This window comes from Leguminivora glycinivorella, chromosome 14 (genome assembly GCF_023078275.1).
Source record: "Leguminivora glycinivorella isolate SPB_JAAS2020 chromosome 14, LegGlyc_1.1, whole genome shotgun sequence".
NCBI classification, from domain to species: Eukaryota; Metazoa; Arthropoda; class Insecta; order Lepidoptera; family Tortricidae; genus Leguminivora; species Leguminivora glycinivorella.
This window is the reverse complement of record NC_062984.1, coordinates 19,925,508-19,942,577: the sequence shown is the minus strand read 5'-3', so window position 1 is coordinate 19,942,577 and position 17,070 is coordinate 19,925,508. Positions and strand designations below refer to the sequence as shown.

The 17,070-nt window shown below is 42.5% G+C and overlaps 1 protein-coding gene across 1 annotated transcript; it reads left to right on the top strand.

Annotated features, from left to right (window-relative positions):
- The first annotated feature begins 8,375 nt into the window (after window positions 1-8,375).
- Window positions 8,376-9,333, top strand: LOC125233378. Its single transcript, XM_048139370.1, has 2 exons — window positions 8,376-9,056; window positions 9,297-9,333. The coding sequence occupies exon 1, from the start codon at window positions 8,429-8,431 to the stop codon at window positions 9,032-9,034; it is 606 nt and encodes a 201-aa protein (XP_047995327.1). The 5' UTR covers window positions 8,376-8,428; the 3' UTR covers window positions 9,035-9,056; window positions 9,297-9,333.
- The last annotated feature ends 7,737 nt before the right edge of the window (window positions 9,334-17,070 follow it).

Below are 17,070 nucleotides of genomic sequence, written 5' to 3'. Positions count from 1 at the left end.
TTTTGAAATTTTTCAAAAAAAAAAGTCGGCCATTTTGAATTTTTTTTAATGCAACTTTTTTATACTCGGATACCTGTATGACATTTGGTCGAGCACCCCCCGGCTATCTCTTACGGTTTAAAAGTTGCCATACAAAATAAAAGTGGCCAGTTTTCCCACATTTGTAGCACTTTTCAATTTTTTTTTATTTCATTCGAATCAAGGCCGCTTGGAGATTCTACGACCAAAATTTGAGCACTCTACGATAAATTTGAAAAATTGTCAAAAAAAAAAGTCGGCCATTTTGAAAAAAAAATGGCGGCGTCAAAAACTGCCCAGGGTCCTCTATGACATTTGGTCGAACACTCCCCGGCTAACTCCAGCCGTTTGGCCAGGCCGTCCGACATTTTTTTACCCGGAACCGGTAGACCGACCGTCTGATCTATCCGGGGTCGCAGGACCAAACTCTATACGACCACACCAAACACTGCCACCTTCAAATCCCCCTTCTGCCTATTTTTGGAAAAATGTCAGTCGGGTTGTAGCTTTATATTATATAGACTAGTTTTTTAAAGGTGCGCGGGGCCCGAGGGCCCCGCGGTCTTTCTTGTTGCTTTTTGTTTTTTTGCTTTGCTTGTTTGTTTTTTTGCTTTGCTTATTTGTTTTATTGCTTTGCTTGTTTGCTTTAGCCTTTGCATGCCTGGGAGCACTCTCTGCCCGCAGCTCGGCCTACGGGCTCGCGTGATTGGGAGCCTGTCAGACACGCTCCGGGCCTTCGGCCCTACGCGTAGTTACTGTGGGGGTTGTAGGGGTTGGGTCGTGTTTAAACTCAAACTTCCAGGACCGCCGGCGAGTCGATCAGGGACGCTCCGGGCCTTCGGCCCTACGCGGAGCTCGGCCTTCGGCCTTCGCTGCGTTTCGAAGCTCCGCGTCGGGCCTTCGGCTCGCCGCTACGCTTATTATGACACTTTTAATTATTGTTCTGCTTGGGAGCACAGTCTGTACGCAGCTCGGCCTACGGCCTTCGCGTGCTTGGGAGCACTCTGCCCGCAGCTCGGCCTGCGGCCTTCGCGTGCTTGGGAGCCTTCAGACACGCTCCGGCCTTCGGCCCTCCGCGTAGTTACTATGGGGGTTGTGGGGAAGTTGGAGCTTAAACACGACCCAATAGTAAAAGTGTCTTGAGAAGCTCACGACGGGCCTACGGCCTGCGGCCTCCGGCCCATCGTTTCGCTTCTCTAAGACACTTTTACTATTGGGTCGTGTTTAAGCTCCAACTTCCCGGACCGCCGGCGAGCCGATCAGGGACGCTCCGGGCCTTCGGCCCTACGCGGAGCTCGGCCTTCGGCCTTCGCTGGGTTTCGAAGCTCCGCGTCGGGCCTTCGGCCCGCCGCTACGCTTATTATGACTCTTTTAATTATTGTTCTGCTTGGGAGCACAGTCTGTACGCAGCTCGGCTTGCGGCCTTCGCGTGCTTGGGAGCACTCTGCCCGCAGCTCGGCCTGCGGCCTTCGCGTGCTTGGGAGTCTCTCAGACACGCTTCGGGCCTTCGGCCCTACGCGGAGCTCGGCCTTCGGCCTTCGCTTGGTTTCGAAGCTCCGCGTCGGGCCTCCGGCCCGCCGCGTCGCTTTTTAGACACTTTCATTATTGTTCTGCTTGGGAGCATTCTCTGCCCGCAGCTCGGCCTGCGGCCTTCGCGTGCTTGATGGGAGCCTTCAGACACGCTCCGGGCCTTCAGCCCTCCGCATAGTTACTGTGGGGGTTGTAGGGAAGTTGGCGCCCCTCTCAGGGACGCTCCGGGCCTTCGGCCCTACGCGGAGCTCGGCCTTCGGCCTTCGCTTGGTTTCGAAGCTCCGCGTCGGGCCTCCGCGGCACTTTACTTAGATAGATAGATAGATAAATTCTTTATTCAACCACAAACTTACATGCTTTGCAACACAAAACAAAATAAAGAAAGAAAGACGAAATACTAAAAAGACTTAACATAACATTATACAATAATTAGGACACTTATTAATTTAACTGAAGTATTGGTCGTGGAATGTCAGTTGTGGTATAGAATAGGCGCTGACTCAGCATACATGCTACGGAAGCCGCAGCGCTGATCTTCCGTCAGAACCTTATAAACTTAATACTAAGGGAACGACCTAGTGCAGCGCAAGTCTTAGTAAGTACTTATATTTTTAGACACTTTTACTTATATTTTTTTGCTTGGGAGCACTGTCTGTACGCAGCTCGGACCTCGGACCGGAGCAATGACCGTTGGGCTGTGGAACGCTCCCTCAGGCTGGTAGGGAAATTTGACTTTGTCCCCTCTCGCCGCCGTTTTTGACTTTTCCAAAAAAATTTTTTTCTCATTTCTATTTCTGGCCCCCGTTCTTACCACGTGCCAAATTTGAACGCGCTCGGACCGAAAACAAAAAAAAAATCAAAGTCGGCCATTTTGAAATTTTGTAAATGCCATTCGATGGACCACAAATAACTGTACAACATTAGTTCAAGCACTTTTAAACTTTTTCCTACCGTAACGGAGCTATGGGGATTAAAAAAAAAAACCTCCATACAAACTGGTAGGGAAATTTGACTTTGTCCCCTCTCGCCACCGTTTTTGACTTTTCCAAAATTTTTTTTTCTCATTTCTATTTTTGGCCCCCGTTCTTACCACGTGCCAAATTTGAACGCGCTCGGACCGAAAATAAAAAAAAAATTTTCAAAGTCGGCCATTTTGAAATTTTGTAAATGCCATTCGATGGACCTTAGATAACTGTACAACATTAGTTCAAGCACTATTAACCTTTTCCCTACCGTTACGGAGCTATGGGGATTTAAAAAAGGATCTCCATACAAATTTCAATTGGCCTTCAAAGGGCGCCATTTTGAATTTTTCAAAATTTTCTTTTTGTATACTAATCTTGGGGTGGCTGTCTACTCGTGTGCAAAATTTCAGCGCGCTCGGACCATTTTGAAATTTTTCAAAAAAAAAGTCGGCCATTTTGATTTTTTTTTAATGCCATTCGATGGACCTCGGGTGACTGTATAACATTTGTTTGAGCACTTTTCACTTTTTTGTACCGTTACGGAGCTATGGTAATTAAAAGAAAAACCTCCATTCAAATTTCAATTGGCCCTCAAAGGCCGCCATTTTGAATTTTTCAAAATTTTCTTTTTGAATACTAATCTTAGCGCGACCGTCCACCCGTGTGCCAAATCTCAGCGCGCTAGGACCATTTTGAAAATTTTCAAAAAAAAAAAGTCGGCCATTTTGATTTTTTTTTAATGCAACTTTTTTCTACTCGGATACCTGTATGACATTTGGTCGAGCACCCCCGGCTATCTCTTACGGTTTAAAAGTTGCCATACAAAATAAAAGTGGCCAGTTTTCCCACATTTGTAGCACTTTTCAATTTTTTTTTATTTCATTTGAATCGAGGCCACTTGGAGATTCTATGACCAAAATTTGAGCTCTCTACGACAAACTTGAAAAATCGTCAAAAAAAAAGTCGGCCATTTTGAAAAAAAAAAATGGCGGCGTCAAAAACTGCCCAGGGTCCTCTATGACATTTGGTCGAACACTCCCCGGCTAACTCCAGCCGTTTGGCCAGGCCGTCCAACATTTTTTTACCCGGAACCGGTAGACCGACGGTCTGATCTATCCGGGGTCGCAGGACCAAACTCTATACGACCACACCCAACACTGCCACCTTCAAATCCCCCTTCTGCCTATTTTTTGAAAAATGTCAGTCGGGTTGTAGCTTTATATTATATAGATAGAACCCAATTTGTATTTTTCGATTGCGTATAAACTAGCTTTACTTACAAATGATGAGCAAGCACGCATACTAAAAAGGACTTTTCTAACTAAACAAGTCACAATAAAATAAGGTATTAATACTATGATAATAATACCCTGTAAATAAAACCTATTGATTGAAATGTTTTAGTAATAGAGATGTAGATATTACTTTTAATTAAAAGAAATGAAATTCGTTTTGTACGACATTCGGTTAGTACGACGTAATATCAGCGGTCCTTTGAGCGTCGTTGTAACCGGAGCCTACCGTATATTTCAAACTATATTTTTTAAAAGAAAGGTAAAATGGAGATCTTGGTTTTCTTACATCAATTGCTTGTATTACTAGGGGCTCTGGGAGCTGTAGACCTTCGCGACATGCCTAGAAAATGCAAAACTGACGAATCACATTCAAACCACACAAGCCTTTTTTAGCAATTTCCGCATTTACCAAATTTCCAAAAACTGGATAAAAATGATCTTCATCGTGCAAGTAATACCTGCTACGATATCATCAACATCAGAATTCTTAAAGGTAATGGTAATTATTGAGTAGTACGGCCATTTACTAAAAATCCTCAAAACCGGTTAATAACCGGTTAACCGGTTTTGAAGGAAAAGTCTCGGTTATTAACCGGTTTTATTAAGTTAACCGGTTTTTGCATACCCTATAAATATACAAGTGTTATTAACTAGATTTATCGAAAAAAATGGTCCATTAAGAACAACTCAGTCAAAAGATATTTCAAAAAAATCTTCAAAATCGAGGTTCCGCTCTCGACTCTTTCCTCCTTCAAAACTTAATCAATCGGAACGAAATTTGAGAATCTGAATAACAATGAAATAATCTATGTCGGACCGTTTAGCTTTTTTGGTTAATTGTTACCAATCTTGAGTATCACACCTTTTTTTGTGCCACAATGAAAAAGGCCGTTTTTGGAAAATTTTGATTGGATCTAGAGTCTTTAAAAAGCATAATATCAAAAAAATCAAAACGGTCCGACACAGATAAAAATAATAACAATCTGTGTTGAAAAAATCATTGCTCTATCTTCAAAAATCAGGGAGGAAATAGTCGAGAGCGTTTGTATGGAGAATTGACCCCTACCGTATCGTCTTAATTGCCAAGAAAACGAAATTGTGACATTACAGTGACAGGTTGCCAGCCTCTCGCCTTCGCCACAATTCAACCCATATACCACAGTCGACTTCTACTACACCTACTAGAAGAAAGGGTGTTGTGAAATTCTTAACCCGTCACACGGGCAATGAAAAATATTACTTAGCAAATTAACTATTTTGTATTTTTTACCTACTTCTCGAATATCATTATCATTAATTCTAAATAAAAATACTTTTCCAAACGTGAAAACCACCTTCAATTCCCCGTGGCCGAATGGCAATTCTGCGACGCGAAACGCCACCGAAATGCCGCAGAAATGTAGTCTGGCTCTGTCGCGCCAATACGCAAGAGCGATAGAGATAGATAGCTACGAAAGATATATTATCGTGAGCGTTTGTGCATTCGGCTACGCACACTGGGGAGTTACCATGACGACGTACTAAACACGTTCAGTTTAGGTTGAGAGAGAGGGACGGAGCTATGTAACTGCTATAGCTGTGTCCCTTTCTGTCAACCTAAACTGAACGTCTTTAGTACGTCATGGTAACCCCCCAGATAAGAGCGAACTGTCACTTCCGGCGCTGGGGTTTCAAGATAAATGGCTTTCTTGACTGATGTGAGGGGAAATGCTAGCATAACAGGGTTTAGCACCGGTGAGTCACAAACGATAGGAAAACAGACGTCTTTTCTAGATATTACTGAACATACGGTTGAGAGATTTGAATGATTCACGTTTATTTTTATTAGACTTATTCATAGTGTTGTGTTCCTGTCGGTGAGTAAGGCTGCCAGAGCTCAATGAGGTGCGGTGTGCTGGTGACAGAAGGACCTACGGAACTTATTTGTTCCGTCTATTGCCCTGAGTCGTCGGCAACCCAAACCCTCCTTAGAACTTGTACAAGTTTCTAATGGTTGGCAACGTGCGCCTGACACTCCTTGAGTTGCAGGCGTCCATACGTGACGGTGACCGCTTTCTTCTTTGCCACCGACGTAGTATAAAAAAAAAGCAAAATAGGGCTCGGAGCCGGAGTTTGGCACCGGTGGGACGGGGTGTTATAAGTTTGACGTGTCTGTCTGTCTGCTGTCTGTTTGTTTGTCTGTCGTGTATTTGTCTTCATACGAAATAATACCGGTTTTATATCGTTCTATGTTTTTTCCACCGTTCTTCGGTTTTATATATCGTTCTTTTCCGTTCTTCGGTTTATTATTATACTAGCTTTTGCCCGCGGCTTCGCTCGCGTTAAATTTGAGTTGCGAAATGCTCCATACAACCGTTCACCCCCATTTTAAGGAAGTGGGGGGTTGCAAAGAGACAAAAAGTTGCCTATGTCACTTGACTCTCCATCCCTTCAATTATCTCCACTTAAAAAATAACGTCAATTCGTCACTCTGTTTTGTCGTGAAAGACGTACAAACGAACAGACACACGCTTTCCCATTTTTAATATTAGTATGGATTGCTAATAGGACAATCGAATAAAACGCGGTTGTTATCTGAATAATGATTCAGTCCTATGTAAAATAAATTAAAAAATTGGACTCCTTCAGGCCTTCAGGGCCTTCAGGGTTTTTAACCCCCGACTAGAGATGGGTCGTGGGTAAATACCCAATCTACCCACCCAGTCATTAATATCGAATTGTATGTACGAACTAAAGTAGACACAATTTCCTACACAAAAGTTTATGCATTTTTGTCATAAAACATACTATGTATGAATTATGAGCTTCGAGAGATTTTTAAGAGATTTGAGATGCTGTAACGACCCGATGTCCTCGCCTCTTACAAATCTATGTATATAATTATATGAATAATCTGACTTTGTTTCTTTTAGACAATTGTTTATGTTAATTTTGTGTTGTATGATTTCATAATAAGTAATATTCTAATCAAATAGTTACACTATTTGAATGCAGTATTTGTAAAATTAAATATGCTTAGAAACAAAATTCCAGGAAATTAAAAATAACAATTCTCGGAATTGAAGCACGTACATTCCATACAACGATCACTGTTGCTACCCGCAGCACAAGGCCACGCTGGGGAGATCACACGATAGAAAAATAATAATCATTCCCGGAATTCAAACGTACATAATTTACAAAGATCAACATTTCTAAAACTGTTGCCAAAAGCGTTATTATCGAGGAAAGCAGTAAATCGGGATAAAAATATGAAAGTTAGCGTAATTTACAAAATCAAACATTCCTTACACTATTGCCGTAAGCGTTGTTATCGAGGAAAGCGGTCAGCCTTGACGTAAAACTTCAACCAATGAGACGCTAGAGAAGCGCGTCCCCGGGCGTTTGGGGAGCGTCACCAAGAACAGCGCATGCGTCATATTCGGGGGAATAAAACTCTGAGCGCAGCGTCAGATGGGGTCATTAGGTTCGGGAACGTTGAAGACATAACATTAAAAGAAAAGGTAATTTGATTCGAGAAGCTTGAAGAAGTACTTTGTGACTACGGAGGAGGCTGGAGCTAAGGTTTGCATAGTTCGAAATAAGGAGGTTTAGTGAGTAAGCCAATAGAACAGTTATGAAGAATGAAGGAGCTAGCCATCGAAGGTGACATAAAGAAGACCTTCTGACATTAAGAAAACAGGTATTAATTATTCTTTAATAATTTTAGTGCGCAAGTGAACTACATAATTAATTACGTGGCGGTTTTCATTGGCATTTTTATGTGTGTTATTTAAATAATACTATATAGTTCGTGTGGCATAAACTAAAGAACCCCGCTTTAAGTACGTAATTGCAATAAAACTATTTTAGCTACATACCTTTTTACATTTACAATCCATCGGGACACTAGCTTGCTTTTATAGTGTAAATATTTCACTAACCAATTCACTAAGACACAAACACAGTTTATAACACAATGCTTATTGCTTTCCATTATTTTTCACATACACAAAAAGTTAATAAAGTTTGGATTGGACGGATTGGCCGCGGAGCAACGGCCAACTGCGGGAGGGACGCACCGCTTCCAAATTCTGGTGGGGCGGCTCCGGGCGCCATAGACGACGCTACTGCACCCCAGGGTGCGGATGCGCAGTCGGGTGGAGGAGTAGCCCCAACCAGGAGGCAGAAGAGGCGTGCGAAGGCGCGGGAGAATAGGGACGCGCAAGTGAGGGCCGGACCCTCCACTAGTGGGGCGGGGAGGCAGTCTAACAAGAGGTCACTGGGGGCCAGTGGCGACTCTTCTCTGCTCGCTGGCGACCACAAGCGAACGAGGGTGGGGGGGACGTTTGCTGAGGTAGCGGCGAGCGAGAAGATGGCTATCGTCCCAGTGGCCTTTCCTGGGGAAAAGGTGATGTTGGAGCATAGGTCGGCCATAGTGAGCGTCCTGCTCGTAGCTTTGGACGAGGCGGCCGATCCTATGCCCGACATCACACTAGGTGCTGTCACGGGGGTGCGCTTCACATCACCTGCGGAGGAAGCGACGCAGTGGGATGGCTCCGCTCGGTGATCGGAAGAGGAGAGATCGGCGGGCGGCGCCTGAAAGTCGTGGCTGCTAAAGATCTGCCGAAGCCGGTCAAGATGGCCTGGCGTACGGCGATCGATGGCAGCCAGGACGTGTCGCTGGCTCTGCGGGTGATGCAGAGGCGCAACCCTAAACTCCGCACCGACGAGTGGAAGGTGGTCGACACCGTGATGTCGGAGCTGAACACCAGGCGCATCGTTCTGATGGACCAGGTGTCAGCTGACGTCATCAGGGAGGCCGGCTACGTTCTTCACTCGGGGCTCGACACCAGCCACTTCAAGCTCCTGGAGACGGGGAAGGAGCGTGAGCATGAAGAGGCTGGGGTGGAGCCCGGCGCGGACGGGGGGGAGGGGGACTCGGTGGCCGATGAGGCTGCGGGCGCCGCGGGGGCGGCGACGGGGGAGGCCCCGGAGCGGGACGCGCCGCCTGGCGCTCCTGCGGAGGTGGCTCGGGACCGGTCAGAGGCGGGGGAAGTGGTGCTAGTCGGGGAGAGTTTCGCCGGGCTGCGCTGGACCCGAGAGTCGTCACCGATCCTATCGGTGGCGGGCTCGGAGGACCTGCGCGGTCTGGAGGAACTCTACCTGGAGGGCACCACTTCGCCCATGTCCTGCGACAACACGGTCCAGGAGGCGGCCGCTGATCTCAGCACCGCCAAACACTAACCGCCGTAATGGAGGGGCTAAGGTGTGTACAAATAAACTTACAACACAATAAGGCCGCCACTGCCCTTCTGGCTAGGCAGCTAAAAAGCGACAAGTTCGACATTGCTCTTATTCAAGAACCATATATTTACAAGGGAGAGATAAGAGGCTTAAATGGTACTGGCGGGACGATACTGTATATCTGTCCCGAGAGTAATATGAGGACATGTATTTATGTTAAAACCGGCATTGATGCTATGCTTCTAAATGCTTTCTGTTCCAGGGATCTGACCACGGTCAAGATCCTGAATAAAGGGGGGTAAGGCACTAGTCATCTCATCAGCCTACCTTCCCTACGAGGCGGCGGATCCCATCACCACACAACTGCGGGATCTTGCTGACTACGGCAGCCGGGCGAACACTGACCTGATCATCGGCTGCGATGCGAACGCACACCACGTCATCTGGGGAAGCTCGGATGTCAACAGAAGAGGAGAGAAGGTACTGGAATTCCTGGTAAGCTCTTCACTACAACTCTTAAATAAAGGCAATGAGCCGACATTCGTCAATGCTAGGCGAGGTGAGGTCATTGATATAACGCTAGCGTCCAACAACGCAAGTAATAAAGTTAGTTCATGGCATGTCTCTGGGGAGATTTCTTTATCGGACCATAGATATATATGCTTTAGGTATACCACTAAAATCAAAGTAGAAGTTATACTAAAACGGAATCCCAGGAATACCAACTGGTTATCGTTCAAGGATGACCTTAAGGCGGACCTGGGAAACCCCAATGGTAAGCTAAACTCTATTATTGACATAGAACTTGAAGCTGACAAAATAGGGCAAGCCGTCCATACGGCTTGGACAAATAACTGCCCGGAAAAGAAAATCCTGGCGAAGAAGGTACCCTGGTGGAATCCGGAGATAGCAAAACTCAGGAAAGAAACTAGGGCTGTCTTCAACGATGCCAAAAGAAGTAATGATTTTGAGCTCTACGCGCGAAAACTCACAGAGTATAGCAAGGCAGTGAGGAAAGCGAAAAGGAAAGCGTGGAAAAACCACTGCGATCAAATCGGTTCCATTCCGGAAGGCATGAGACTCACGAAGGCACTAGCCACAACGAAGTCAGTCCCACTCACCTCTATTAGAAGGAGTGATGGTGGAATGACTGAAACGGGGCTAGAGACCCTCAAGGTGATGTGTGCCACACATTTTCCAGGCTCGATAATAAATCAGAGTGTACCAGACGATGAACCAATTAGTGTTACGGAACAGTGCACTCGCACGACCAGACATAATTGGGACACGTCGAAAAAGGTAGTAGACCACAATAAAATACAATGGGCATTATCGACATTTCAGCCATATAAAGCCCCGGGGCCAGATGGAATCTACCCCATACTACTACGAGAAGGCGCTAACGTACTTATACCTAGGGCTTGCATTCCGGAATTCCGGAATCTCGAAATTCCGGAATTCCGGACAATTTTTCCGATATTACAGTTCCGGAATTGAAACACATAATCTCGAAAATTCCGGAATTGAAAAAAGATATATTTTTGGACGAAAACGTGTAATATCAGCCTGGTTATTTTACAAAACTACCACCGCGTCTATAAAAGATATGTAAATTCATTAAGTTAGACACTCCTCGGATTCAGGTAGTGCCTATTTTATGACCAAAAGGTTGCATCCAGGGCTAGTTAGAGCGAGATAGTGTAGTTTTAATCCGCTAATATTATACCATTGTCACTTTCTGGTTTTTCTCTCAATTGTTTTAGCTAATAAGTGAAATATAATCATTTTAAAGTAAATATTTGTTATAAAAAGTTTTGTTTTGTGATAATTTAAAATTACTAGTCGGGAGTTGAGTGTTATGCTCGAATACTGAAGGACAATTAAACATAAATAAATAACATTAGGTACATTATTAATATTATTATTTTATTGGCGTTATTTATGCTCAATTTATTAGATCGAACTTAAATTTCAGTAATAATCTAAATTATTATATTAAAGGAAAAAATGGAAAAATTTACGCTTCCGGCTTTTTTCCTTTAATATAAAAATGTTTAGAATCGTTAGCAGACGTTTCTGCTTAATAAAAATTAATTTAGTATGGGTTAGCACATTGTTACTGGTGAATTCTCAATATAACTTGAGACTCCAGTGCCGTTACAAGATGTAATAGTCTGTCGGTAGATGGCGCTAGACGTCACCCCAAGACGTGTGTACAAAAAAAGGAAAGGCATGGAAAGATTGGCGAAGTCCGGCGTGGCTTCCGTAGCTCAATTGGTAAGAGCATTGCACGGATTGCAAAAATGGTGCGGGTTCAAGTCCCGCCGGAAGCGTAAATTTTTCCATTTTTTCCTTTAATATAAAAATGTTTAGAATCGTTAGCAGACGTTTCTGCTTAATAAAAATTAATTTAATCTAAATTAATCGGTATTAAAGCGGCATAAAATTTTACTTCCTTTCTCATAGCACTGAATATTTTAGGCATAAAGTCTTAAGTTCAGAAGCAAATCATAGTAGGTATTTGGTATTACATTCATTCACAAGCATAACGTCGTAGTTACTTTATACACTTTTCACAAAAACGTGTGCATATTTTACTAAACTCTATAAGTCTATTACCACTTACCACAAAATCAAAAGATTTGAGAAGCACTTGTATGGAAAATGATGAATATAAAAGAATGATTTTTTTTTACCTACATAAATCATAAAATCTGTCTTTTTGGGATAGCTTGGATATCTTTTGTCCCTACTCGAGTCTGATAAAGGTAATTCAATATTACTTTTATTACAGTTATGTGAATAAGACGTTATAAATGCAATTCTTGTAAATTATTACTTTTATATTATTTCGATGCTCAATGGATAAAAAAATAACTTTAACGTTGACCACTAACAGAAAACTGGCACTAAAATCTCGTTGGTATCGTTAACTGTAGTTCGAAATACCTTGCAAGACCGATTTTGACGCAAAATGGGCTTTCCTGTAAAATTACTAAAATGAAAATTTCAGTGTTAAGTATATGCTTTTCAGGTACGGAGTTATTGTCTTAAACGTCGATTTATAACAAATTTCAGTTTAAAATTGTATTATTTCATTAAAAATCCACCAGAAAACCAAACCAAAAAAAATTGTTCAATTCCGGAACTAGTTCCGGAATTCCGGAATTGAAGTCCAATCTCGAAAACCAGTTCCGGAATTGAAAACCGTCCGATATTGCAAGCCCTACTTATACCCCACTTGAGTAGACTGTACAAAGCGTGTATTGCCTTCGGACATGTACCACGTGCATGGAGGTTAGTAAAGGTAACATACTTGCCCAAACCAGGCAAAGAGGATTACACAGAAGCCAAATCATATAGGCCCATAAGTCTATCATCATTTCTCCTTAAAACTTTGGAGAAACTGGTGGACAGACACATCAGGGATGGTCCGCTCAAGAGACATCAACTACACCGCTTGCAATGTGCATACCAGCCGGGCAAGTCCACGGAGACAGCACTACACCTGGTGACAACTAGAGCGGAGCAGGCCATAGAAAACAAAGAACTATGTCTTGCTGCATTTCTGGATGTCGAAGGTGCCTTTGATCGCACCACATATGGTGCAATCAATAATGCTGCACTCAAACATGGCATAGAACCTACCATCTGCCGCTGGATAGGTAATATGTTGAACAGCCGGCTAATTAAGTCCTCCCTCATGGGGGAAGAATTACTAGCCACAGCAACAAAAGGTTGTCCACAAGGTGGGGTTCTCTCTCCGACTCTATGGAGCCTGGTAGTGAACTCACTTTTGGAAGAACTAAATAAGGGCCCAGTATATACAGTGGGTTATGCAGATGATTTAGTGATACTCATAAACGGGAAATTCCCGGGAACGGTGTCAGAAATCATGAATACAGCACTGAGGCAAGTGGAGAGGTGGTGTAACAACCAACAACTCTCCATCAATCCAGGCAAAACAGTGGTAGTACCGTTTACCAGGAAAAGGGCCCTTACTGGCATGGAGCAACTAAGGCTCTATGGAAGGGTACTTGAACTTTCCAATGAAGTGAAATATCTAGGGGTAACACTAGACAAAGAACTGAACTGGAAAAGACACGTCGAACTGACCACAGCCAAGGCACTTAGAGTGTTTGGAATGTGTAGGTCAGCTTACGGCAAAACATGGGGTTTAAACCCAAAGGTACTAAGGTGGATCTACACCATGATGGTGAGACCTATAATCCTGTACGGAAGCCTGGCCTGGTGGCCAAGGACATTACTGAGCACATGCAAGGATGTCCTCATGAAGGTACAAAGGACAGCATGCATGGCTATAACGGGTGCGTTCAGAACGACGCCAACAGCAGCATTGGAGGTACTATTGGATCTCCCGCCGCTACATCTAGTGATACAGTCTGAGGCACTGAAATCGCTACACCGGCTGGCTTTAACAGGCCTCTGGAGCGATAGCATGCCGAAGACTAAACACACAAGCATGGAATACAACAATTCCATGGGAAGGCTGATGAGTATGGGCTGCGACAAAATGCAACCGAAATTCATCTTCCACAAAAACTTCAAAACCAAAGTCCATACTAGAGCCGAATGGAAGGAGGGTCTGGAGACACCCACCCCTGATGACAACACCATCATCTGGTATACAGACGGGTCCAAGATGGCATCTGGTACGGGCGCAGGCATTTATGCAAATGACTACAGTGGTAGTATCAGCATGGGCAATTATGCCACGGTCTTCCAAGCCGAGACATATGCAATAATTGCCTGTGTACATGAGAATATAGTTAGACAAATCCAAGGTAAGACTATCTATATACTCAGCGACAGTCAAGCGGCACTCAAAGCCTTCACATCGCCCAGAGTTACCTCTAGACTGGTATTAAACGGCATCCAAGCTCTTAACAAGCTTGGAAGGCAAAACAAGGTGCAACTGGTATGGATACCGGGGCACGAAGGCTTCATTGGCAATGAAAACGCTGATGAACTTGCCAAGGCCGGATCTGAAGACAACTTCATAGGTCCGGAACCTTATGTGGGCCTTTCACAAGGAACCATCAGAATGGCTATGAAAGACCAAACAAAGGCTAGTCACCAAAAAGAGTGGGATGCCCTGGTTGGTCTGAAGCATTCAAAGCTCTTTATGCAGAGGGTAGACTCTGGATGGAGCAAAAAGCTAGGGAAGCTAGGCAAAAGACAACTCCAAATTATAACGGGGGTGTTCACAGGCCATTACGGGGTCAAAGGAATTTTGGCCAAGATGGGACACGCCGACAACACTGATTGTCGCATGTGTGGCGAAGAGGAAGAGACCGTCAGACATTTAATGTGTGAATGTCACGCCCTCGCCAGACAAAGAATGAAGAACTTTGGAGCAGGCTACCTGGCACCGAAGGACTTCAGAGAGCTACCCATGAGCCTCATCATCCGATACGTGGAGATGGTCGAGAAGCTCCTGAATAGCTGAAGGATCTTAGGATCGTAGGGGGTAATTGCACAAAAGATCCCGATGGGTCGAAGTGTATCCGTAAGGGCCCCCGCAGATTTAAGATAAGATAAGATAATAAAGTGTTGATAATTTAAAGATTAACTCTACATCCCGGCTCTGTGACAAGTCTACAAAGTACGTAAGATTAGATCTTCGCGGTTATAATTTTAGTTCATTATTACACTGTTATTGCAAGTATACTTTCACCACGTAGTTTAAGTATTTGCCTATCGTTATGTATCAATTACAAACAATTTAGATTAAAAAAGGCATCGCGTTAAACCGAGCGAAAATGACATGCGAATTATTCCCGTGACGTAACGTTACTGATTCGGTACTAGCCACGCCGCGGGCCGGCGAGTGTTGGGATTAGACCTTCAAGTTTCAAAATGGCGGATTGTTGCGACTCGCGATGACGCGACACTTAGTCGCGAATTCTGTACTTTCGATATTCTATTTAACGTACTAATATATATTCTGTGAATTAATCCAATATCCTGTTTCAATGCGATCTAGTAGTTGTTTTAATATTTACTGTGTATATGAATAGTGATTTCTTAGTGTATTCCTAAAAGTTGAAAATAATTTGGATTGCACGTTCGACGCGACGCGAGACGGACGGCCATTTTAAATTACACTGTGTCTATTGGTGGATAACTGAGCGCGTCGGGATCAACTTATACTGGGCGTGTTGTTACTGTGTTTACTTGAATTATGTGTACATTAAGTAAGTGTCATTCAATTATACGTATTTTTTTATACTACGTCGGTGGCAAACAAGCATACGGCTCGCCTGATGTAAAGCGGTTGTTAAAAGAGAACGCTTTAGCGTTGGTAATTAGGTAAATTATTTGATTTGATTTGATTTGATTTACAATTAAGCAGTTTTACTTTTGATTATGAATTATAGCAAGACTGAGCAATCTTGATACTGTAGTATAAATTTAATGATGATAAATAAATAAATAAATAAATATTATTGGACATTCTTACAGAAATTGACTGAGTGTAAAGTAAAGAAGTGAGTGATATTTTTTGTTTAGTGTTCTGAATTACGGTTTGATAAAAGAAGTGACTTTACGATGTTTTCCAAAGGAAATAACTATATTATGATATCATGAGATTAGATGATTATTTTGTTTATTATGTATTTTGATTACTATTTGAGTACACATAGTATATTTAACATGTACAAATGTTACTCGTCAATATAAACAACAAATACGATGAGTTAACACAGACTTATTGCATTACTCAAATATAATGAATATGGGGAATTATGTCCCAAATAATATATTTAATGTGTACAAATGTTACTCGTCAATATAAACAACAAATACGATGAGTTAACATAGACTTATTGCATTACTGAAATATAATGAGTATGGGGAATTATGTCCCAAATAATATATTTAATGTGTGCAAATGTTACTCGTCAATATAAACAACAAATACCATGAGTTAACACAGACTTATTGCATTACTCAAATATAATGAATATGGGGCATTATGTCCCAAATGATATATTTAATGTGTACAAATGTTACTCGTCAATATAAACAACAAATACGATGAGTTAACATAGACTTATTGCATTACTGAAATATAATGAGTATGGTGAATTATGTCCCAAATAATATATTTAATGTGAACAAATGTTACTCATCAATATCAACGAGAAGTTAGATGAGTTAACATAGAATTATTGCATTACTGAAATATAATGAATACATTATGCACCATATTCCTAAAAAGTCCATATGTGGACAAACCTCTCTCACGTATGTTGAATAACATCATTGGTATAATTTTACCATCTATATTATTTTCTTTTCTATATTATTATTAGCTGTTTCTACTTAGAAGATTTTGAATATTTGATTGAAATTAATTTTGATAATGTTTTTTAACATTTAGGAAATATCAGTTCATTTTGATGGCACGAAGTAAGATCTTTATTATTTCTTCACTGCTGTTTGATATGAAATATCAGTTCATTTTGATGGCACGAAGTAAGATCTATGTTATTTCTTCGCTGCTGTTTGACATAATGTTCAGGTGGACATTTTATGGTTTAAGTGCACTAACCGAGCGGAACGCAGAGTTAGGAGTCGTACTGTATAATAGAAACAGTCGATTTGCGCAACTTATACCTAATGAATTGTATTCCTGACTAAGGTCATATTAAGGCTAAGGCCTATTACATTTATTACCTAAGGGTATAAAAATGATCTACGGATCGGCCATCAAAGCTTACAGCTTTTGGGAATGGGTTATGGGATTAGCTTAGAGTGAAATGAAGTAGGTAGGGGTTTCTGGTGAATACTTGACGTTTCAATCATCGGAATACCATTAGGAATTGTGAAACGTTTTCTAGCCATTCGCTGAGTCTTATACTCCTAGGAATAGGGAGGTAGGGATTAGGAAGCCCAATCAAGGGACTTTCCCACAGTGATTGGTTTAGGGAGACTCCATACCCCACCTAGTATAGGAAGCGTTAGTTTTAGCATTCAGATTTTATTAGATTAAATTCCATAACTTTAGA

What these genes read in the sequence shown, in the direction of transcription:
- LOC125233378 (XM_048139370.1), top strand. Translation starts at nt 8,429, where the DNA reads ATGGCCTGGCGTACGGCGATCGATGGCAGCCAGGACGTGTCGCTGGCT.